The sequence below is a fragment of the Rhyacophila brunnea genome, unplaced genomic scaffold (assembly GCF_057557595.1).
Source record: "Rhyacophila brunnea isolate RB1 unplaced genomic scaffold, BYU_Rbru_1.0 scaffold_23, whole genome shotgun sequence".
NCBI classification, from domain to species: domain Eukaryota; kingdom Metazoa; phylum Arthropoda; class Insecta; order Trichoptera; family Rhyacophilidae; genus Rhyacophila; species Rhyacophila brunnea.
The window spans coordinates 5517510-5543686 of record NW_028232893.1 but is presented as its reverse complement, the minus strand read 5'-3'; the positions used below and the strand labels follow the sequence as shown (position 1 = coordinate 5543686).

Below are 26177 nucleotides of genomic sequence, written 5' to 3'. Positions count from 1 at the left end.
ATTTAATTGCAGTTTCTTGTATGATTACAGCTATCTTAATGCGGCCATCCAATGTGAAAGGGTTCCCCAACCTTGAACTGTCTTTTCAATTAAATCTGAGAAGAATGAATTAATCTTGTTTGTAATAATACTAATATTACATTGGTGAGGTAATATAGAGTATTCCTATATTGATTCTGATGATAAATGAAATTGGTTTCAACCAAGTAGAAATATCATATACATGCAAGAATTACATTTATCGATGCTGTGTAATAAATAGGCCTTGAACAATTTGAGCTTTGGCGACATCTTTGATCTTACATGTAGAAGAAAACTGCAATAACTCACCCTCTTCCAGAAATATTGCATATCGTCTCTGTTCTGGCAGAACACACTAACTGGAGAATACTAGTTTTGAGTAATTTAACTTTGAAGTTGTTAAAATATTTGAAATGGTCTATCATGTGAGTTTATTAAGTAATCGTAAAAAGGATGACTTTAAAATAAAGACTGTTTATTTATTAAGAAGGTTTCCAGACGGTAAAGTTTGAAATAAGGAACATTTTGGTATAACTAACTCAATATGTCATTTTTTCAAATTAGTGTCTTCTGCCAGAACAGTGACGATATTTCTATGTAGATAACCCAACACGTAACATTATAATAACAAGGTATTGTATTTTTATATACAGGATTAGTCGTCGCAGTAGTATTGGTTTGTCCAAAGCGACAATATGTGAAATGTTCAGGAGACAAAAAACAAAGTTCATTACCTTATATTTCAATGCTTGAAAATCATTCATATTTATTTAATTGACATAATGATAGATACTGATGAAATATAAAAGAATAATCCAGCAATATTACTCATTTAATTAAGAAGAATTTGTATTTATTTGACAACAGATACTGCACTTTAGCAGTGATCATATCAATTTTTACAAAATTAATATAAAATAAAATTATAACGTATTCAAATGTGTACTGAGGACACAGTCAATAAAACTAGACAATACTAATATTAGAAAAGGATAAGTAATCCGTTGACCAATCACGTAGTAGAGAGGGCAATATCTGCACAACAACCCTCGACGCCGTTTGGTCCACACATTGGACAAACCAATACCGAATGATTGTTTTATACCATGGATTCTTGGACATTTTTGAAAGAATATCTCTGTTTCTAATGAAAAATATAATATTTTTTTTAAACAATTTCGATGCGTTTATATAAAAGAAAGTGAACTAAATTAAAAAGTCAATTTCGCTAAAAATGGAGCTTCACAAAACCAATACTAGGGCGACGATCTGTCGTAGAAAATTAGTACAGATTGTTGTGGTCGTGTTTGCCGGAAATATTAAAATAACAATTTGTATTTTAAATATACAGGGTTGCAAAGATGTCGGTATTTTAAAATCAGAATGCTACGATTATCGATCAAATATTATAGTTATGGTTGTGTCAAAAATCAATCAACATAGCTTTTCGATATCATTGTTTATAAAATGAATTGATAATATTATTGGCAAGAACAAATACTAAAAAGGCGTTCTGAGAAAAATCTTAATTTAAAAGATTTCAATTTAATAATTATTTTAATTACTGAATTTATCGTAAGAAATCAAATAATAATTATATATGGTGATAGTCTTACAATTTAGTTATCATGCAAATATATTTTTTTTTTTGGTAAAATTTGGTTTATGATAATAATATAAATATTACATATTATGAAGCTATAATGTAGTAATTCCTAAAAATTAAGTTAATTACAGTTTTTGCAAGGAATTCGGTTCCCCAATGAGATCTTAATTTATGTGTTTGATTCAACACCATTACATATTATTAAATCGTTAACTAAATCTACATTTTAGTTAGTTTCTTTAAAATATCAAGTTTGAAATACTTTCTGCTAATGAATCCAGCGGACAGAGTTATCGAATTAAAATTTTTAATTAGATTTTAAATATATAATAGTACACCGCCTTCATTAAAAAATAAATTAAAAACTTCCATCGAAATACTATATCCATTTTAAAAACCTCCAAATATCGTACCATATATCAAAAAATTGATTACAAACTGTATTTTGTATATTATCAATATTATACAAATCAAAACTGTCACATCTCAAAACTTACACATGTCATTAATTAAAATATTAACATGCGGTTTTCTTATTCTTTTGACATACATCTGTCTATATTACAATAATTAATTTGGAATGCGATCATTTTGCATGCAGTATTTTGACATATGGCACTATTGCGGAGATAGTCTGGATTCATTATCAATAAATAGCTTCTTTTCTTAGCAGTGTTTAAAATGTCTGGATAGTCAATGAAAAATCTATGTATAATTAATATGAGAACAGTTTGTAAACGTGTATTATTTGACAGTGAATACAATTAATTAATCATTACATTATTTTATTTACAATTATTAATTAACATGTTTTTAATAATCTTTAATTAACGTCAAATTAAGCATCTGTTTTAATTAATAAAACCATTCACTGGATTATTTTGATATCATTATTTTTTCATATTATTATTATTTTATAACGCTCCGAAAATTCTTACAGACTACCGATATGCTTTCGAATCAATAAATAATTACTGATTTATTTATTTGTTTTTTTTTGTTGTTGTGTTGTTAAAATGGATGTCACTTATTAACGACATCTGTTGGAAGTGTCTAGAATTTTTTTCGTTTAATTTTTAATATTAAATGTTGAATAATATCACTTTTTCTTCTACGTATGTACAAAATCTCCATTGTTTTTTTTCTGCTTGTCCTCTTAAAACTTGTTTAAAACATGTTAATATGAAAATCTACGGTTCTGTCAGATGCTTCTTTATCCAACCTTTGACATTGTTTGTAATTTAAAACTATTGCTCTTAAAGATTTTTCCTTCGTGTCAAAGATTTTTTTATGTATATTTCTTCTTCCACTGTCTCGTCGCTCTTGTAAAAAAGACTTTTTTTTTGTATAATTTATAATTATTTTTATAATAATAATTATTATGTACATATTAAATTAATCGGAGAAGATAAATGTAGTGACTAGGCAGTCTTTTTTATAGTTTCGTGCAAAAAAAAAATAAAAAAGTAAAAGACAAAAAACATAAGAAAAAAATGTGCTTCAAAACGAAGAGAAATAAATAAAACAACTGTTTTTCTAATAATGTTTGAGGCAAAATATTTATTTCTAATATTAAAAATCATAATAAAATTGTTGATAAGAAGAATAAAACTCACTGTGACAAGAAATAAAAATGATAACAAATTAGGTTATTAATAAGACTAATAATTACAGTAAAAGGCTTCATTAAAATGAACGAAGCCCATTTATAAAGGCCATAAATCGATAAAAATTAAAGGTACTTGTATATTAACCTAACCTGACATAAGACACTGAAAGTTGGTAATAAATTGAATTTAATTACAATTTCTTATAGTAATATAATCGTATATAACCTAACTTTAACTATTATTGTTAATATTTGAGGTTAGGTTATCAACTTTTCTTCATAACCTTTTCTGACCTAACCTAACATTTATTGACATTTAAAAGTCACAAGTTGGGTTAGGTTTTTTGATAATAATGCTAAGATAATAGTGTTGTACGGATATGTCAGGCCTGTTAATACACAAGTACCGTAATTAAATTATAAAATAATATTTACTAGATTTAAACACAGGGTGAAACTGATATAATTTAAAATTTAAAAAAATAATCACAATGCTCCTATCCGCTAACTCATACGAAATGAATTATTATTAAATGTAAATGGGGTTTCGATTTATTCGATGAACGATTGCACTTTTTATTACTTAAACTTACATTAGCGTATTTAATTATATTCCCATAGGCAATAATGTCTACTAACTTTAACGATATCATGCTAAAACAAAATATAGTCACGAATTATTATTGGTTAAATCAATTTAACAAAAAGTCTTTGGCCAACACTTGTGGAACACGTTTTTTTCGCCTTATTATTTAAATACTTCAGTTTTTTTTTTATTATTTACTATTTATTAATATTAAATATTTTGCTCCACCTTCCACACGTCTTCTTTTTCTAATAATACAAATCGTTTTTGGCGGGCGATCTCCACTAAGCAGATTGATACGCTCCCACCAATGAGAGATTCAAATCGACTCGACGGTGTGAAATAACCGACACACTGATGTGTCCAATATTCTCCTTTCGCATGCACGGCGTGCATTGAAGAAATATGTACAAATATCTCAACATGATTCGTCGCTATAAATCTCGCATTGGCGAAACTGTACAAGTCGCATTTACTCAAAACAAACATCACAGATCATTGGGTCGGGCGCTTCACTAGAATTGTTTGACACTTTCTATGAAATATACGAAGGAAAAATGATTTTAAAGAAACGCCAAGAAAAACAGTATTTTCATTTGACGAAAACACGCCATCTTGCGGGCTTCGATAATAATAAATTATAATAATATGACAACGCGCATGTGTGTAAAAATTAAATTAATTATTATTTTGAGTTTTAAAAACATTGTACAACAGTCGGAAAATGCAAAATGATTCGTACTATAATTATTAAAATATGTACTGGCTGTTTGTTTCAACTAAATCTAGAAAGTGAATAAAATCTTATACTATGAGATTCCCGAATCTTTGATTTTCTTCGATTAAAAATATTCACATTATATATATATATATTATTTGGAGAAACATCTTACCGGCGCCATCTATTGACGACACCATTTATCGCGCTAAATCATCTACGGAATTTTTCATCTATAAATATTACAGTTTACAAGATAAAGCGAGTACGATTTACGTTTATCAGTACGTATCTGAGGGAAGTATTCATTAGCTAGCCTAGGTAATTAGAATATAAAACAAAACAAAGTCTCTTTGATACATTTACTAGATTTGCCTAAATTTAACCTTTTATACACTGTCTCTTAAACACTTTGTCTTTTTAATACTCCCACCGGTCCGCGTCCACCTCCGATTTGACAATGTCCAACGGTAAATCGTGAGGGGTTTTCGCGACTGGTGGCGGTGAAGGGGCCCTGACTGGGGAAACGGGCGTCGGCGCTCGAGGGGGAGCGGCGTTATCGGGGTTCGCTTCTGCTTCCGCATCCGCACCGGCCGGTTCGATCCGGACGGTCCTCTCGGCCGCCCGTCTGCCGTAATCTTCTGTCTGCATAACGCACACACCATTAATAATAACTTCATCGGGATTCGGGGGCCGCTCTTTGTCGTCTTGCCATTCGGGATTGACCCATTGTGGTGCAGCCGGTTTCCTTCTGCTTGACCGGGCGCCTCCCTGAGGGGCGGCCCGCGGAGTGGAATCAGTTTTTCCTTCCCCTTCCCCGTCCGGATCTCCTTCCACGAAACTCCTCTCGTCCATTGAGTCTTCGGATCCGATATTGCTTTCGACGTCATCGTCATCGAAATCGTCTCCGTCCGGCTCTCTCTTCAGGGGCATCGATAGATCTAATCCGCTTATTTGTTCCTTAACGGCAGTCAGAGCAAGTTCCGCGTCTCCAGGAGGCAATAACCCTCGACCCAAGAGCGCCGCCAAGTTGGAATTGGCGGCAAAATAAGGCGGGTAAGGTAGTGGCACTCCGGCTAATCCTAACCGTTCTTTCTGCAATTCTAACAGTCTCTGATTGAGTAACAGTCTGAATTGAACGGGGTCGAAAGGCGCCTGGTTACCGGACTGGTCCCTGGCAGGAATATCTCCGGCACCTCCGTGCGGTACTTGTTGCTTAAGCCGCATCCGGTGATTGTGGAACCAGTTGGTTATAGTTCTAGTCGAGAGACCTAGCTCTGTCGCGAGGAATTCTATCGTCGCCATATTGGGGTACGGATCCAGAGCAAAGGCCAGACGAAGAGCTTCCTTTTGCTCTTCGCTGAATAATACCCGTTGTTTTTTGGCCGAAGGTGCACCTCCAGGGTGCGGACTCGGAGACGTCGAATGATAGAATTCAGCGGTATCATTTGATGATGTATCTGAGCTGTTATCTTGACCTCCCGGTCCGGTGGACCGTCGTCTTTTGTTCGCTTCTCTTCGTTCGTTCTTCAGAGCTTGTAATCTGTCGATATTGTGGGGGTCACTGAGCCACAACTGCATCCTAATGAAAGGTTCTCGCCCCTTTATGCTGAGCATGTGCCACGGTTTTGGTTTTGATAGCAATTCGCTGACAGATCCTTGCGATAATCCTAGAACAGCTTCCCCGAAGATCTTCTGTCCTATGTTATTCGCGAGGAGCGCTTCCTTAATTTTAGTTGTGATTGTTTGGGTGTCCAAGTCTTGGGTCAGAGCAGCCATTTCGTAGACGCTCGGCGAAATGTGCTGGTGTAACGCCCTCATGACGGATCCTTGGTGAGGCTGCATAGGAGAGTGGTGGATCGCAGGCGGCGGAGGAGGTTTGCCGACCTTATGCTGCTCGTGGGTGAGATCCGGTCGCAGTTGAAGGGCGGGGTGTGGGGGGAATCCCGGCGGAGTCAGAAGGAGAGGCGGTGGACCTCCCATTCCGGAGTTCATCATAGCATGCTGTTCCTGCTGCATTTTGCTGAGGAGCTGGGACGCGTCAGAGATCATCTTCTGTGTCGGCTGCATCGGCTTGCTCAAGTTGGCCGGATTCTCTGTAAATAAGGAAATATGAGGTCAGCTTGATATTCAAATGAATTTACTAAACTTTCAATGGGTTAAAAAAGCAGAATGTTTTAAAAGTTCTGTTAGAATACTGATTAGGTAGACATCTTCTTTATCGGAATGATTTGATAGATGTCACCCTTTGCACTTTAAAGGTTTTAAAGTCCACTCAATTATTGATTGATGTCTAACATAAAGAAATTAGCAAGACAGTTACAATTGGGATTTTGAATGGGGAGATCTATAGAATGTCTATGGCATGCAGAATAGAGGTAAAACTAAGAAACACTTACGTGGTATTCCGCCATAGCTGCCGGTCCTCATGAGCTTTTCGGGTGCGATCTTATACTGCGAAGCTACCAGCTTGTGGACGGCATTGTCGTCCTCCAGGAACATCTTCATTCTGATGAATGGCTCGCGCCCTTTCTGCGTCAGCATGTGCCACGGCTTCGGCCTGGCCAGAAGATCACTTACTGACCCTTGCGACAATCCGAGAACGGACTCTCCGAAAAGCCTCTGGCTGATCGAATACTGGCTCAATGATTCCTTGACGCGGCGGACGATATCCTCCGTGTTGAGGTTGTTGAAGAGATCGAACTGCTGTTGGGTGATGGGAGGGAGGACGGCTTTCAGAGGGCGTTGGGAAGGACTGTGATGCGATTGATTCGTGGGTTGGGAAATGAGACTGTTGGTGATGGAAGCCATGCGCTGCAGAGGACTAGCAGCGGCCGCTCCGGAGAATTCCTCTCCGGGAGTGATGGCAGGAGGGAGGATATTATTGCCTAACGGACTAGAAGCGGAGGAGCCGGTTGAAGGTTGGGATCCGGGTTCGAGTTTCGGTCTTACTAGGCTAAAAGCACTACCGGCGTGTCTGATAGCTTCTTCCGCGTCCATAGCCTTTTCTTTCTCTGCGTCCGTGATTCCGTTCATCTTCATCATTTTTTCTTTGGGGAGAGACAAGTCTTGGACGCCCACTCCGCTGCCGTTGAGGTGCGGGTTCTGGTGCTGGTGTTGCAATGCCAAAAGGCCTGGGAAACCAGGCGGAAGGTTTGGAGGCAGACCTGGGGGAATGCCCGGCGGGAGTCCGGGAACTTGGCCGATCGGGGCTCCCTGCTGCTGAAGCTTCGCCAGCTCTCTGTGATACGCCTCCAGCGCCATTCGAATGTTGTCGTCTGGCGGCCTCTCCATGTGAGGGGGGCCCCCGCCGCTAAGATATTGAGGGAAGAAAAAACTTTTTGTTAGCTCTAGTTTGCTGTCCTCAATACAAGTGAAAGTTTATATATGGAATTGACACAATAGAATTTACTTCAAATATTCGAAATGGATATAAAAATTATTTGATGATAGAAAAACAGATGTCTTTTTTGACAGTTTTGTAGAAATAATTTAAACTATTATTTTTTGACAGATAATTCCGATGTTCAAGGATAAAATATTATCTAAAGTTGTCTAATTAATACTGCAAGACGTAAGAGAACTCCATTACAACGCCAAAATACAAAACATAGGCCAAACTGCCAATATTAAGAAAATAAACAGTTTTTATAGCTAACCTATTCACTATCTCTCTTTGTTGCAATGAATATTTTCGAAGATATTAAAAAAAATGTCAAATGGCATTAATATTTACCCAGGGAACCCTTCTCTGGGCTGGCGCATATCTTCCATTCGCCTGCCCATCAGCTTGGCGAGTTCCTCCTGGTAGATCCTGACCACCTTCTCTTGGGGGATGTCATCGTTTTCGTATTTCTTTAGTCTTCTGTTCTGACTGGATTCCTGTAAAATAACAATATTAATATTTATTACCTACTCAAATAAATAACTTTAGTTCATGTCACAAAGATTCAAGAATTTTAATTTTAATGGTTATTCCTATACTGCCCTGCTAAGTAAAAAGACTGTGTTTTTGGTGTTAGTGAAATGAGAACCCAAGTTTTAAACTACACTTTCTCTTATATTCTGTAAAATTATGAGCCAATAGTAGTTTATCGCTAAAGAAAACATTTTAAAATGGAGGCCTCCAAATCTGTAAGCGCTTCAAACCTTTTCACGTACCTAAAATGCTGCTGGCTGATAGTAGGTTTCGTGGAAATGTTCTAACCCTCAGTAGATGAATACGGTAGGTTGCCAGGACTATTTGTGCTTACATTATGTTTTAATTAAGATGTCGGCACCTTCAAACAAAGCTCTCAAAAGTTATAATATCTGTATCCGTTCCTTCATAATGTGCCGCGTCTAAGCATTGCATAACCTGCCTACCCCACGGGGCGTCACTGTGTGCAGATGTCGATAAGATGTAGGTATGTGGATTTAAAAAAAAACTTGCCTTATTGGAGAACGGCGAGAGGCACTGGCCGTGTGGCGACTTGGAGTCATCATTGCTTCTCGAATCCTCGTTTGGCGCCGGCGTCCTCATCATCTGCGAGGCTTCCGACAAGATGTGGGCGATCCTCTCTTCGTTCATGTCTGCGGAGTCTGATCTTCCGAAAGGAGGCATTCCACCTTCTTTACCTGCTGGGTATGAAAAGAAAGAAGCGGTCAGTAATCATTCGTCCAAAAAAAAACATTTTAATTACAATATCTACATTATATTATAATATCCTGAAAATATATAGGTATGTATCATAGATTCATAGTTTACAGTACGTAGGCATCTACCTACGGTAACTGTATGTGTCTATCTAAAAGTAAAATATGTACGCCATCTTTAATAAAAAAACGATAAATTCAGAAGAAGAAGAACCTCATATGGCAGTAGAGTCTGTATTCTATAAACTGGCGTACACCTCAAACGGAAAGCATTGCGCCATCGCGTTCAACTGTTATAAGTTTTCAATGGGAGGGAACAAGATGGATGCTGAAGTGGGGGGGAAACCGGTACACCAGCTTATAGAAGACAGACTCAAGTTTCGTGTTTGCGGGTGAAAAGTGAATAGATATCTAGAATATTTGTAATAGCCAGCATCATTGCAATCGTCCAACGAAGGAACAACTCAACAAAAATAAACAGCGATGCAGGCGAAAATATTTCCGCTTTTATTTTATTATGATTATAAGAAGATCGTGACTAAATATATTTTGGTGGTCTTGGAACCCGTGTATTACGTAGGTATCGTACAGTTTTTTTCTGATCTCCGAACGTACTTTATTTGAAGCGAGTTTTGCATAATAAGTATTATCGTGTGTTGTGACATTTAGAAAATTGTGTAAGAAACCCTTGTAGGATATCTACTGTCCTAGAATTTACTATTTTAAAAGGGTCCTCATGCACACTGGACATCCCAGGACTGCAGGATCTTTCGTTATATAGTTCCGCCACTGTTAATAGTAAAAAACAAACATTTAGATTGCACATATTTATGTTAATTTCGATAATCGGCGGATAAAGCATAGTTTGTTATTTTTTCGAGTATAATTTAATTTAATATCTTAATCTTAATGTATGTACACACCTACGATGGCCGCGCGGTGTAAGCGTTTGACTATTGCGTCGTGGGTCCCAGGTTCGAGTCTTGGGTCTGACAAGTACACACATTGTTTTTCAATTTGTGTATGAGTCAGAGTATGGACCTAATAGGTTGAGCAAGTGGTTGATATCCATTTCTCGTAAAAACAAAATTTGTCAATACAAACCCCCATTCTGTGGAGGCCCATATGATCATATGTGTTGATGGATATCAAACGCCGTAAAGTCCACATATTGAAAAAAATGACTTTTGATATTCGTTTAATAGAGTATGCAAATCTGCACATTATGGTATACTGCAAACCCCAAAAGTCCACTGTTTACGTATGAAATCACGTTTCGAAAGATCAATATTTTTTCAAACCACCTTAAGTCCACAAGCTAAAGGTGAACGATGGCACCTATCATTTTCCTTAATTTCTAAACAATTATAACATAAAATGGATGTAGAAGTGGATTTTGTGGATCCAGACAAAGCCAGAAAGAGGTCGAGCACCGAAGCTAAGAAGAAAAATCCTTGTAGCCATCGTGGGTATTAGATTCAATTATCTTACAATATCTCACATGTTACAACCATTTGTATTACAAGATATGATAAAACTGCATTTTTCTCAGTTTGACATTCAGTGGACTTTACGACGTTTGATATGTGTCAACACATATTAGGATCGGACATGGTCGAAAGAAAGAATGTATGTACCGTGCCTATACCTACAATTATTTTAAGTTTAAGAGAATATTGCCCAGAGTTTGTGGCATTCTAAAATAAGTTTCTGCATATTTATCATCATTAGTGACCTTATTTAGGTCCACATTGAGTGAAAAATGAAATTACTTTCTCCGTGATAGAGCCGTAAAATGGCAAAGTTGTTGACAGTTGATTCGCGTATCGATGACAGTTTGATCTGACATCTTCGAATTAAATCGCAGGTATATAGTTCAAGCAATAGGCGTCACTCACAAGTTTCTGTCAGGGCTTTGGACTGTCAGAGCAGAGCTGGAAAATGTTTTTCTTTTATGTAAATACTTCATAAATAGGGATCCCGAGCTATTTTCGATACCCATGAATCCCGGGATTGATAAACCTAATCCCGGGATTTCAGGATTGATTTTTTTATCAATTTTTATGGAAAATAAAATAAAAGCGAAAATATAACAGAAAAAATACTTTTAATACAAAATAACTACATTAGAAATAAACTGAGTTTGAATGAAGTTTGATTTATACCCATGTGTAGGTTGCCGATTCATTTGATTTTTTTCACATAAATTATTAATAATGAGAAAGATTGGAACAAAACAATGCTTCGCACTTTTAACAAAGTAATTCCACCATGATATCATACGTTTTACGGCAGTTTCATATTTGGCTGACTAATTAGATTTATGAAGCGGAAAGGCCATAAGTACGCCATGATTATTTGCTTTACTATTTTAAATCTCGCTAACCCATTCATTAAGTCTTTACTATCAGAAACAGCAATCTCATATTAAATTCACATTATTATTTATATTACAATATTATTTACTCCATTAAACTTATGTTCGTCCGAGATTGAACGTATACAATATTAACAATAAATGTCTTAAATGGTATAAATTATACTAGATTTATTTTTGACCGATTTTATCAATGTTATTTGTAAATATAAAAATTTTATAATAACAATGGAAAAAAATGTCAATCCCGGGATTGTCAAATTGTAATCCCGAAATCCCGGGATCAGAATTTTGGCTCGGGATTGGATTCCCTATTCATAAATATATATTTTAATTTATATCCGATTTTATCTACAATTTTCTCTCAAAGGGTCCTTAATAGTGATTGCTTTAATATCACACAGACAATCCTCGTATCGTAATACTTGCACAATTTGCATATACCTGATATTTTTTAAAACAATTTAAATATACCTGCTAGTTATGCGGCCCGCGGGCCAAAAAAAAAACATATTATTATAATCATCTTTTTTATATATCCCACAGGAGAAAGCGTGAAAAAAAATAGAATTCACCGACAATAATTAATTTCCACTAAATAACCATACAGCAGTTAAATAAAAGAACATCAACATTTGAATTTAGTTTCAGTTCCATTCATTAAAATGGCGATTCTATTAACAGCTGTTTAATGTGCAAGGCCTATGTAATAATATAATGTAAGTATTCGTAAACCAAGTGGAATAATATATAATAATATAATTATTTTCTTTCCTCCCACACGCGGCATTGTTTTGCCGTGGTACGCATAAATGCATTCTGAAATAGACAGAGAGATGCACTCGCAGCTTTTCAGTTGATACCGATTAATTGGTCACGTCAGCGAATTTATTGCCATTCTCTTGTTTTTCATTGGATGACGTGAAGTGTGATGAGAAAAACGGCTTGCAAAAAAACGCGGGAAATTAGTCGTAAATTCTTCAATTTTATTAGGTACCTACTTACACAGGCGATCACTGTGCGTTTACTAAAACATTTTAAGCTCGAGAAATACCCCTTTCATTTTGATTTTCAATAATGTCTTTCATATTGTGAGTCGTCAATCGTCTTGTATTATTACATTGACTGAAGGGCGAGTTTTTACCATTAAAATTACTTTATTGAGAAATTAAATAGGCACCTACACTGGAAAATTACTGTAACCAAACATGTCGAGAAACCTTCTTCTTTTACGATTTAGCCTTAATATATAATAAAAATAGAAGCTAAAAGAAGATTCCCTAAGCTTATGATTATAATATATTTTTAATATTAATAAAATTGGAAAATTGATAAAGTTGAAAATGTTCCTCTGAGGCGGACGAAACTGGTCCAAATTTATTTATTAAAGTAGAAAAAGTACTACAAAAAATGCGTTTTATTAAATCAAATAACAATACAATGCAGTTCTACCATGAATTGACAGTTAACAAAATAAACGAAAAAATTGAAAAATGATCAAGTTATTTCTCACTGCAGATTAATTTGTAGGTTCTTTAAGATTAATTTGAGAAAAGCGCCTTGCATTAGTAATTAGTACTAAAAGCAGTAGAGTTTTAGACAATAAACCATAATTATTTAAATAAACGATTACGTAAAATCAGAGGATAGTCCCTAGGTAAGTTATCATAGTAAAACGTTACTTTTAACAGCTATCTACTTAAAACCACCATTTTAATTTTTAGGTACAAAGAGTTGCCAACATGGATAATAATAATACCTACCTCTTAACTTTTCTATAGTTACCAATTCAACCATACTAAAACCATTATACAAAAAAATTCTCTTAAATCCTTCTTTCTATAGTCTAAAATAAAATCGTTAAGCAGTTATTAAAAATTAGATTGATTTAATCATAAATATTTTTGTTTTATTTCTCGATTGCCTAACCTCAAATTCTGGTTCCAAAACGAAACAAATGAACATTTAATAATGTCACATCGCTTCCACTAAACTTCTCAATAATTAGAACGTTCTTATTTTGAATTTGAATTATGCGTATGAAAATATTATTATTAACGGCGACATCTGACAGATGTGTTTTCTTCAAACGGCCGGAACATAAAATAATGTTTCGGCGAGGTGGCATTTGTGTGAAAACGAAGATTTCTGAGATATTTCGCATTATTGTCTACCCGGTTTGCGAGATCTAAATGACCGTGTGATTAATATCTCGAGGGTTATATAAGTAATGTCGTTATTATGATATTAACTAAAACGACATTTTCCAGTGTTGGTGCAATGTGCAACATACTTCTGCCAGTTTGCGAGAAATGCGCTTGTTTTCGAGCAAAACACAATATAGGCGATTTGTTGTTCTTTTGGACGTCAGAAATAAATATCCTCACTTGTGAACGGATTTTTCCGCATTATTATAACTCTGCCAATGAGACATTTAGCTTAAAGGTAAGTTTCCGCGATGAGACATTTATCTCTCGTGAAACGATTTTGAAACATATAACGAACGTAGGAACCAAATATCAATGTCTGTTTGAGATCTATAAATATTATGAATTATTTAAATTAATAATACTTAATATGTGTTTTCTGCTTATATGTTACGACAGGAATTTTACAAGGCAATATAAAATATATACAATCGGTCAAATGGAAACGACGCATCCAAGAGAATGTGATGGCAGTAGCGAAGGGTGGAGGTAGGCTGTTAAGATCCGCCCTAAATAGTGCACAACTTTGTTAAGTATTCATACGTATTTGTTTTTATTGAACTAAGACTACAATTATTTACAGATGGTGTTCGTTAGTATTTAAAAATCAATTAAACAATGCCTAAGCCAAACCATAATAGGTTCGGTATACTTTGGGCGATACGACAAAATTGTGCATACTTTTTCATTCATACTCATTTGTTTTCGTTGGATTAAGAATAGGTACATATTACACATATTGTTGGTTCATTTAAAAAAAAATAATTAAGCCCTGCCTAAACCAAACTATAATAGAAAAAAATAGAATTATATCTATAAAATATCCAAAGTTATGTATGATTTAATTGAATAATTTTAGATATTTATAGATATACGAGTATTTTTTTACTATTATCTATTATGGCCTGGTTTACGCAGCGTTTAATTGAATTTTAAAAACTAACCAACACCATCTGTAAATCGTAGTCTTATTTATGGCTATGTACTATTTATGGCGGATCTTAACAGCCTACCTCCACCCTTCGCCACTGATAAGTAATAATTCGTGTTAAAGATATTATTGTTTGTCTTCTCGATGACAAAGCTAATATGGAATGTCAATTGATCATTTAAGAGACGGACGTAAAGTGTGATAAAACATAATTTACTTAACACTGTTTAACGTCCCGGCCGCTGGCTTTGTATAATTTGAAACGCATTAAAATTAATAGAATATTAACTTGCCATATGAAAAAAAAAATGTCCACGGACACGAAAGTTGATGGAGGGGACCATTGTGTGTGGTTTCGTATTGTTTCAGATAAATTCGGATTACAGAGTGACGCAAGATTCGAAACAGAGATGCGGCAGATTATTAATGATATCCGGTCGGGTAATTTATTTTGACACGCCGCACGCCGAATGCAATACAGTGACAACTCTTAAAATTACAAGTCTCTGCAGGCCCGGTCTTAGGGCTATTGGATCGATTGGGCCAAATCGAGCCTCGCAAAAAAACGACATAATAATAAAACAATGCATTAGTTGGTTTTTAATTAAGTACAATTAAATATTTGAAAAAATATTTAATTGTCATGTAAAAAATCGAGTATGACGTATCTGATAACGTTATTTAGAAAATAAATAAAAATTTAAAAAAAAGTTGCTGAAACATTTTAATAATAAAATCATGAAAAAGCCCCCCCTTGTCTATATACGTCACATTATTGACACCCTCCTCCGAAACGTTAAAAAACTGAAAAATGTTTTTATATTTACTTATCCTTAAATCCCCGATTCCCAATATTGTGTTTTCAGATCCTTTTCATTTTTTTGTTTACTTTGTGACGTCACATTTTCTCTGACCCTTATATGAGACCCCCTCCTCCCTTAAGTGTGACGTCATATATATGGACGCGCCCTATGAAAGTAATTTTGTTTGTATAAATACTTGTAAATTGCTATATTATAATCGTGAATTTTTTGATGAAGATTTAAAAAAAAATAGAGGTTTGAAGTAAGTGTGAATATGATTTTTTAATCTGATAAAAAATACCATGAGTTGTATTTTCATAATTATTCATTTTGATAGGCAACATGGTGTCATGTGATCATTATCACTATGCTATAAAAGAGTTAAAATTAACAAGTTGCATTAATTAGAAAAATCGCAAAAACTAAGCTATAACAGCAATTAAACTTTCTGGCTAGTTGTAGCAGTGTTGTCCTTGGAGCGCGATGTATTTTTTAGTTACTTTAGGTTTATTGTATGACAGACAATGAAAAAAATGTAGAACATTTTAATTGAATTGGTCCCAATCAAAAATGTGGCGAATTCATACCTATTTTAAATTATCTTAAATGTGAAGAATTTTTATGTCAAAATAATATTTTATGAATATTAGTCATGCCACGCGCTGGAATATGGCAAAAAACGTTTGTTTTGATTAACTTTTTAAATGCGGAAGCCGTTAATTAATTAACATTTCAAATTAACTGTTAATCTGCAACTAGATAGTTTTACAAGAGAAAATTAGTAAGTAACAAGTAATGCTTTTCCTCCCGTTTACTTATGCATGTATACCTTTATGAAAATGGTGTCTGTTCAAATAATTTAGGATACGCATACTTAATGCCATTGACCTACTAATGGACGCAGAATCTGAAGAATGAAAGGGCCCTCGTAAACGACCCTGCTCATATAAATTTAATTATTTCGTAAACAGATAAATACAAATGACTGTGGTTAACAAATAATCTCTACAATCTACATACATTGCAGTGAAAGTGTAGTCATCTGTGTAAGTATTAGGTACGTGGATGCCCGATGCATTAACAGGGTTGGAGGCCCCCTCTATTTTTTTGTGTTATTAAGATTTAAAAAAAAATGCCTTATTTACACGCAGATTAGTAAAAATATGTATCGGTTTTCCTAATGAAACGATCGAATCTTCTGGTTCGTGGAAAATCGCCACTGGTGGCTATTGTAAAACATAATACAGCATTTTGCTCTATTCTGCTAAATATTGTACGATGCACATTGCATGTACCTACATAAAAAATGAATTCCACCTACGTGGCTATAAAGGTGATCATTGCAAATATGCGTTAAGTATGTCTTTGAACTATTCTGCTAACGTTTTCAGGTTAATATTGAGATTAAGTAAAAAATGTTGAATCAAAATATACAGAACTCACTTTAATTTATTAGTCTTATAGGTCCAAACTTACATAATAATATCGTGTGCCTACTTGTAATTTCGTTCGAAATCCTACCTGTTGCAAATTTTCAATGATTTAAAAAGAATAACTACTCGATGGAGATGCCCATGTGCTTTACGAAATAATATAATATCATCAAACAGCTGTATTTTTCGTTAATTTAGATGACTAACTAAAACGTAGCGTTAAATCATAGATGGGTACATACTTGATTTAAATTAAACAAGTAAAACGCTGTAAAAACAGTTACGGCAAGTCGCGTGTGTTATCGATTTTTTCGAGAAAAACTTTTTCATTCGACTAGCGCATTGGGGTGGAGAACATTCGTAGCGTATATTGGATTGTACACCTATTGTCCTCGCGCCGAAGATATTGATTTATGCAAATTTCCTTGGCCCCCCCTCTTATTTCCCAGTGGCGTTCGCGGAGGAACTACCGTCCGTCTACTGCTACTACGTAATAATAATAATACGTATGTACGGTTTAATGATTGAAATCGCGTGCTCGATAATCACTAGACCCCCCCTCCCATCCTGCGACTTCGCCGCCACTGCCCCCTTCAAACTATTGCATGTCATTCGGTATAAGAAACTGAACATCAAAGTTTCTTTTTATTTGCCTATTTGGTTTTTTGTTATTACAGTTAAATCAAACTTTTCAAAACTATTTCAATAATAATCGTATTGAAACAGATTCGAGAGGAGAATCGGGTAAATTGACACTTTTTAAAATAATAAATGAAATATATTAAAATTAAAACATAAAACAAATTTTCTCCCCGTTATTATACATTTAAAAATATTTATATTGTTTGCTCGCAGCGTAGAATCATGCGAAAAACCTTTGGCCTTATCTGGAGACAATCATGAGGTCTTAATGACCCTGATATCATTACTCCAGTAAAGGGTCGGCCACGTAATATGAATGGGTGATGATCTGCAGAAAAACTTGCAAGCACTGGGAGTAAATGTTTGGAAAAAGAGAGTGGAAGTGTCTACTTGAAGTTACCATGGTCTACACAGGAGAGAAAGAAAATGCAGAAAAATTTGATAACATGTTTCGTTATTTCAATAGATCCAAAGCATAGAACAGATTAATTTAAGTATGTGTTTCCTGGTCCAAGGTTATGATTCCTGATAACGAAATTATTATGTATTTTACACGTCATCTTAGAGCTCAATGAGGTCACCTCGACCGTGCGCGAGAAGTGACACGTGACGATTACATGTGGACGGTTCAATGAGATCAAATGTACCTGGAATGGACACGAGTCAAATCGCGTCATCTAGACAAAGCCTTATCCCCTAAAACTATTATCAGATTATAAAATAAAAAAGTATATTTCCATTTAAGACATTGCAGTACCTATATGACACCGAAAAGTAAAAAGTTTGATACCTAATAAAAAATAACGAAAACATGTAAAAGATATACCTATTAGATTTAAATTATTAAGATATTATGGTTGTATTTATTAACCAATTAAAATAATAATATCATGTTTAATATAATATTTAGTCATTAGTCAAAATACTATGATTATAATTATGTTAGATATAGGAATAAAAAGTTAGAAAAGTTTACTGAAATAAAATGAAATAGATATTGTTTAACTTAGCGAATAAAATTACTTATTTTAAGTTTCGCAAACAGTAGCTGCAAGTTATGAATATTTATGAAAGTAATAGGATATAATATTATTTTTAATTTGATTAAAATTTTTGCTGAATACTTAATGCATATGTTATAATTTGTTTGCAGTTATTACGACTGCAAGAAGAGGAAGCGGGGGTAGAAAGGCGCACGGGGCGATCGCCCGTGAAACGTTTGAGAAAGTCGTGTGGAAATTGTAAGAAAAAATCGGCGGCCAAACAAAGAACCGAAGCGCATGGAGTGTACCGGGGCTATGTGCAGCAGTGGAGGCATAAAGTTCAAGGACTCCCGATACCCGTTATCGCTTTGATTTATTCTCCGTGGTGTTTTAATGCGTATTTTAAAGCTTTTATTTCGAACGTGTAATATCGTGGAATGGCGGCGAGACTTATTGATTTTTTTTCAAATCATACAAGGAATAAATAGGTGGGTGGCCAGTCCTCCCCCACCTCCCCCCATAATCTTGACGTGTATTTTTTAATGGTTTGTAATTAATATTTCTGTTCAGCATTTTTGTGGTGGAATAAAATTATTACAACCGTTTCTTTTATGTAACTAAAAAGGCGGTTTTACATTATTTTGTGTTGTTGTTCGAATGTGCTTCATTAAAACCATTTTTCTTTTGAGAAATGAATTAATGCTATTGGATAAATTTAAGGACGTCGTATTGTTATATGAATGGGAAATATTGATCTCAAAATATACGTAATGCCTCGAATATTAAAAAAAATACACAGACGTTAATGGCAAATATTGAATTGATGAAAGATACATACATATTATGGGTGGGTCACAATAATTATGGATCAAGTCCAATTTTCATAAAATTCGATTTTTTTCATTTTTCAAAACAGATTTCCATGTTGTGTTAATATCACAATTGTAGCTCTACAATTTTCTGGATAAATGGCAATACTCGTATTGATAAGACATCAAATTGAAAAAAATGTGAATCATGTCCATTTTGACAGTTCCTTCAGCAGTATAAATAGGTATTTGCAAATATTAATAAAGCCTGAATATAGGTACCTATCTACCTACTTTATGTTTCGACTATTTATTTAAATTTATCCATGTAGGTACTAGGTATAATGAAAACATTCCTGAATTTTACAAAAGGAGTTTTAACTTTAGGTCCAAATATCTCAGGATCCATTTTAATGGACTTAATCCATAATTATTGTGAACCACCCATATAACATAGGTATCATCGCCATTATTGCAGGCGGATATTAAAGGAGGTCAAAAATCAAACAGAATTAAAATTCCAAAAAATATTAGCTATTGTTGTTTCTCATAAAAATATGCCAACGTGATAATTAATCATAAAAAACATATAAAATATCTAATTATTCATTATCTTTAAATACCTACATATTATTATAATTTTATTCCTTATCTATGAAATAATTCCAATAGCCGCGTAATACTGCACACGGCAGCCTAACATTATATTAAAAAATAAGTATGTTGCAAAGTTCTAAATTCAAATTGCCCACGCTATTCTATGATGTTCGATTGATTTTTCCGAATGTTTATTCGACTCAGATTATGGCGGGAACGCGACCGAACTTTTTTAACGGCCGAAAATCATCGCGTGCAAAAGGGAAAACTTTCCGTAGGGAGAAAAAAATCGTTCATCATTTGCCCAATCCATTATTGTGCTACGGGGAGGTAAATACCTATTCTCAATCAGGCAGAAAGGAATCGAGTTTGATTAGAGCGGAGAGAATAGTCGGCGTGGAAAATGAATGGAGCGCGATAATGGGGAAAGTATGACATCTGGTGTTTGGAAGCCATTACGAAAATCAGATTTCTGACTGATATGACGTTTGTACAGATGACGTTTCAAATAATTGATGGACAAGCGATTAAGAATCATAGACAATATCTTTGGGGAGATTTCGTTATTTAGAAGTTTGAATGAAAGACAGCCATAAAATAGGTAATAAAATTGTTTCAATTCGATTTAATTTGCTACGTTAAAATAAGTACCTAATTATACTTGATATTTTTGTATTTTATAGTGGAATATAATCTATTATACATTTTACAACTTATTGCTAAAAAAATAGGTAGGTAATTAACTTATCAACTTTTTAGTGATTATTATCTATTTAGAATGTTGGATTTGAATAATCAACGACGAATGCCAGTAACAGAAATATTATTTTGGAAATTATCCAATTGGGTCTGATTTCAGCCATTTAGCCAGAAGTTATTATATTAAAAAAAAGCAATAAGTATGTATCACAATCACTGCTGACCTGTTAATTAATATTTAATTACCACATTTCAATATCATATTAATTATACCAAATGGTCAGGTAATGCAAAGGCGCCAGTCGCGTTGTTAGCACTAAATGAGTTAACCTAACCTAACCTAATCTAACTGATGTGGGATTTCCGCTAGTAGGTATAATACGCAATATAATTTTTTATATGATGGCAGTCATTGTAATATTCTTTTTGTTGTTGTTTATGTTTATTATGTTTATTTTTTTATTTATGGCTTGCAACCCCGGTAGGAAAACAAACGATAATTTCTCGCGATAATTATCATTTTGAAATTCGAACAAGAGATTTTGAATAATATTTCTGTCGTCTTCTAGGTAGGTACTTAGTCGTTTAGTTGGTATTGCAAGAGATGTCACTGCGACTGCGAGTGCGTGACGTGTTTACCTCCTTCATAAAATAATTTCCTCGGCTTGCATTTAAATTAAATTTACAATGGACACATTAGAGGACTTTTGCAGAAATATTTGGCAGCGATTATGCCTCGGGGGGTCGACGCCCTCAGGCCCGTTCGAGAATTCGCTTAAATCGAGAAATAATAATAAGCCGGTTGCCCGTATATTATTCGTGTGTCGGAAAACTCAAGCACCGCGAAAACAGATACCTTCAAATGCATAGTTCCGGAAATACGGCGGACATTTTGTCGTGGATATATTGTTGCAAATGGCGGAAATAGAACACTACACCCAATGCTAAAAATAATACTTTACCATTTCGATTAGACACGAATTCAAATAAAAGCAAAAATAACCATCTAAATTGTTTAAACAAATTGAAGGTTTAAACATACCTTATCATAAAATTACTTATCTACACATGTTAGTGAACATCCAAAAACGAACTAGACAGGCCTCTACTTCTATTTATTATACCTACCTATATTTTATTTATTCATGTTTGACATGTTTTTTAATGTTAGCAATTCTGTTATACTCTAATACAAAATCATATTACTACCTACCTAATACCTAGGTACAAAAGAAATGTCTTATTACAGTCCTACAAACTTATCTAAAGAACGGTCAAAAATGGAACTACGAACTACCACGTGGACGCCATTTTGAAAATGTTATTCGAATGTCAGATTCTGTCCAGTTTCGAGTCTTGATTGGATAGTTTTCGACAGTGGCTCCCCCATCCATTATTTAGATTAGTTTGTAGGTCTGTAACTAATTATCTTTTGTTAAATTCGTCAAAAGACAATCTATTACGATCATTAGGTGGTCGCATCAAGCGTAAAACTATACCTAGATATTATGTGTAATTAAATACCTACCTATGTATTCATATAATTGTGATAATGATAGATAACACCTGTTTGGTATCACAAAGTCAAAATCCTAAATGAATGTTTAGAAATGCCTTCATTTTGCTATACCTACTAACCAATGCATAATAAAATTCTCGTTCTTTTTTTGTAACAACTGGCACTTATAAAAAGAAGATAACAATTTATTGCTATTGTCACACTTCGCTGTCCGCAGGTTGGTAAACACTGCAAATTAAACAGCGGATGTTGTTGTGACATGCAGCAAAGCCGGGCAACTTAAAAAACCGAAAATTGACCGCGTTAATTTCATTTCTTCAAGTTTTTTCATGCAGGGAATTTTTGTTCGAATTTTAAAAGTGCAATGATCCTACCGTTCAATCAACGTCTTTAATACAATAATAAATAAAACTATTAGAAATATCACGAAATATATGCAATGGTTTGTTAATTCTAATCGTAAGGGTTTTACAGGGGTAAGTATGCGTAAATAAATGTAAAATATAACGACACATAGCACGAAGAAGCCATAATCCTTGGTGAAATGTCACCCACTGGCACCACCAAGGTAGAAATCGTCCGAAAATTAGACAATATAGAGTCCGTTGGATCGACGAGGATGTTATGTTCTGCAGAAATACGTTAGAATAATATAATGCATAATACTGTGATTAGATTAAATAAGATTCCACCCAGCCGTTGATTGATGGGCGATTTTGGATAATTCTACATAGATATTATATTGATCATTTCATATTGTGTATTTAATTTTGTAAACGTGTATTATTTTGGAGCTGTCTTTCAGTACCCGTGGTGTCATAAAATAATATATTTTAAAACCTTCTATCTACAATGACTGTATGTATAATCAGCGAATTCCAGATTCGACTCAAACTATCCTCGGTTTACCCTCGCCGGAGTTTTTAGTCATATAGCCCTGACAACCTGGAAAAACTCATGGTTGCCTGAGACTGAATGCCGAAAGGGATGGAGCCAATATAAGAAGGCTGTCAGATGGCCAATTTATCTGGGTTACGGTCCTTAGTTACGAAGAAAAAGTATTGACTATGGCTGACCGAAAATTGACCTTTCACACAAACCATAATATAGCTAATATTTTAATTCCAGTATACGTATTATTTACGATGTGTTTGTTTACTTTATGGTTGCTGTATTATTTAAGAATTTATAAAAATAAAAACTCACTGATGTAACTCGCGTTATTGGCTGCAAACTTGAAATATAGAAAATTATAAGGAAGATCCGTATTTATTATTAAATGTGTTTTTTTATATACAATTTTATTATTGTTTTTAGTCATTTCGTGGAGATTATTAATTAGTGAATTAGTTAACAAAATAAGCTTGTAAATCTAACCGCTAGGTGAATTATTGTTCTAGTACAAATAAAATTGAAATGTTTATTGATGGCCACTTCTGTTTTGGTACAACTGTCATGGACTACGCATGTGTAATTTATACTGAGACGCACAATGCCATATTGTTATAAGCGTACCGTGTCTTCTGTTAATTCTGTGAGCACAATAATCTGAAGATCTCTTGATGGAGTAGTCATTGGATGCTGTACCAATTCCGTCACCGCGTGGGTGGAAGACTTATTTATGTGGTCAACCGCTAAGACAAAATGCTTGTCGTATTTACAGATGCAAATGGAATAGGTGACATTATGATATTTCTTTGGTGTTATCTCGACTTAAAACATCATTAATTCTTATTTACGTCGTTGAGTTATGTTACTATTACAGTTTTTAAGATAGTCAATAAGGACTTTCTAATAATATTATTGTCATTGATTTGAGAGAAAATGAAGTACAATAAAATCATAAAAATATATTATTATTATTATATTTTGCGAACACAATGAAATTTCAATCAGTTTTATATATATAAAAAACCACAACAATAATTGTAAACTCAGGAAATAATTACCATTACCCATTCGATCGATCCATTGGGTCTACACTTTGTAACCAAACAAATCATGCAGTAGCTATCATATACCTAATAGCGCTTATGTACAAGTGCATGAATTTTCTAGCAGCAATAGTGTGTATTTTAAATTATCATGACAAAACTGTTAACACGTAAAAGTGCTGACTGTCTCTCCAATCTCATTCTTCAAGAGTAAGCGAGATGCGATGTTGTCATTTTATGGTACTATTTGACAGGTCGTGAAATTATTTTTTTGTCGGTAGTTTCGCTACTATCGTTCTACAGTGCAGGCGCAGATTGAAAACAATAAACTGTCGCATGAAAATTCAGAAGCTTCCATATTTTTTTGATTTATGTTTGCAGTCTTGCAACTGCAGGATAATATATGTTTACACGTAGGTACATTTTCTTCTTATGGCCGCAAAAATACGTACTGCCAGCAGTAAATCCATGCACGTGTAAACGTGGTAGGTATTATGCTCAAAAGTTCAGTCCATTTATGTGACATTTCTTGCATGGGAAAACTACAAAACAATTGGCTATATATACCTAAATCGCAGTTTGGAGAAAACAGTTTTCATTTTCCAATGAATACAAAATGTTCACCAGAATCACCACCTTGCAAAGAAATTTCCAATTCATTAGCTGTAGCCGAAATCAAATTAGCCCGATGCAGGTGGATGAATGATTTCCAATAAGGCATTTTTCTCATTTGGCATAGGTAGGTATTTTGTTTTCTTTTGAATTATCACCAAGTAGAGTAGTTTGCGTGCCAAAGTTTGTAAAGAAATCTCTACTTGAACGAAATTGAACACACGTTGAAAGAGCAACATGTAAATTCTGAACAAGCTACGTGAACTACGGGACTCAAACTTGTAGGTAATAGGTACCTATACGGATTTAAAAACGGAAATTTTTCAATGAATACGTATTTTTTGTACTTTTAATTAATATGTTTGGTGATAGAGCTGCATGAGATAATGATGTTAATTGGCATGTTAAATATTAATGAAAAGGGATGACATCGTTGGTATGGTTTGTGGTAATCTTTTAAATTTAAATCACTTTGATAATCGATCTAAAATATGTGTCATATTGACTTCTATTATAACTACATAACATAAATAGACGTTGCCAAAAAGCTGAAATGGAGATGGGCGGGGCACATTGCTCGTCAAAAGGACGGCCGCTGGACAAATGCCGCCATCCAATGGTACCCAAGGGGCACGAAACGGCCACAGGGTCGCCCTAAAAGCCGCTGGATTGAAGAACTGATAAAGTTCGACGGAAATACGTGGCAGCGAACGACACAGGACCGAGAGAGTTGAAGGAAACTTGGGGAGGTCTTCATCCAGCAGTGGATTGACCCCGGCTGATGATGATAATACTTAAATAATAAAAAAAATTGGATCTATCTGCGATACAATACTAATTACCTACACCAAGTTGGTACCTCACATAATTGCAATAAGGAAGGTGGGCTAAAGTTAGACCGAATGTCAAGATTACTCGAGTTGATGGCATTTTATTATGGAAACAGATTGATAATGTAATAACTACACTTACGTATCTTTAATTGTGACATAATAAGATATTACATTATGAGATATAATGTATGTAAGAAGAATATGTAGGACAGCTAGAACGAGACAGATATTAAATAATGAAAACAATAAGCGATTATTGTGTACATTTTGAAATTCAAAATTAGATATTAATTATTTTAAAATTTTGAGAGAGTTGTCTATTGTAGTGTTGTCATCGCTCGAGTATTGTGTCAGTGTTGCTAGTTTGGGATACGCGATTTCGAAATCGTTAGAAATTTGGACTGTTTAAATAAATTATTGTGAAATCATTTTCGGTGTGCCAATAGTGAGCATACATTGTATGACAGCATTATATTATTATGTCAAAATTTGATTGGGTTCATTCAATTCAAAATAGATCAGATTGCAGGCAAAATTAAGTATTGCTCAAAAAATGTGAATATTTTGTGCCCAACTTGACAATCGCTGTGACCGAAGTTAAATTCATTAAAGTTGTTCTGCGT

The 26177-nt window shown here is 34.3% G+C and overlaps 1 protein-coding gene across 10 annotated transcripts in view; it reads right to left on the bottom strand.

The window, feature by feature from the left end:
- Nucleotides 1-4819: 4819 nt before the first annotated feature.
- Nucleotides 4820-26177, bottom strand: part of ct (homeobox protein, cut) — a 411674-nt gene continuing 390316 nt past the window's right edge. For 4 of the 10 annotated variants that reach the window (XM_085950763.1, XM_085950753.1, XM_085950756.1 and 1 more), the window contains 4 exons: nt 8973-9157; nt 8277-8422; nt 6940-7877; nt 4820-6636 (listed from right to left, as the gene is read on the bottom strand). In XM_085950763.1, coding sequence (XP_085806889.1) covers nt 4961-6636; nt 6940-7877; nt 8277-8422; nt 8973-9157 — 2945 coding nt within the window. In that variant the 3' untranslated portion in view covers nt 4820-4960. Of the gene's footprint in view, nt 6637-6939; nt 7878-8276; nt 8423-8972; nt 9161-26177 lie in introns of all 10 variants that reach the window. The other 6 variants (XM_085950755.1, XM_085950757.1, XM_085950761.1 and 3 more) reach the window with 3 other exon arrangements.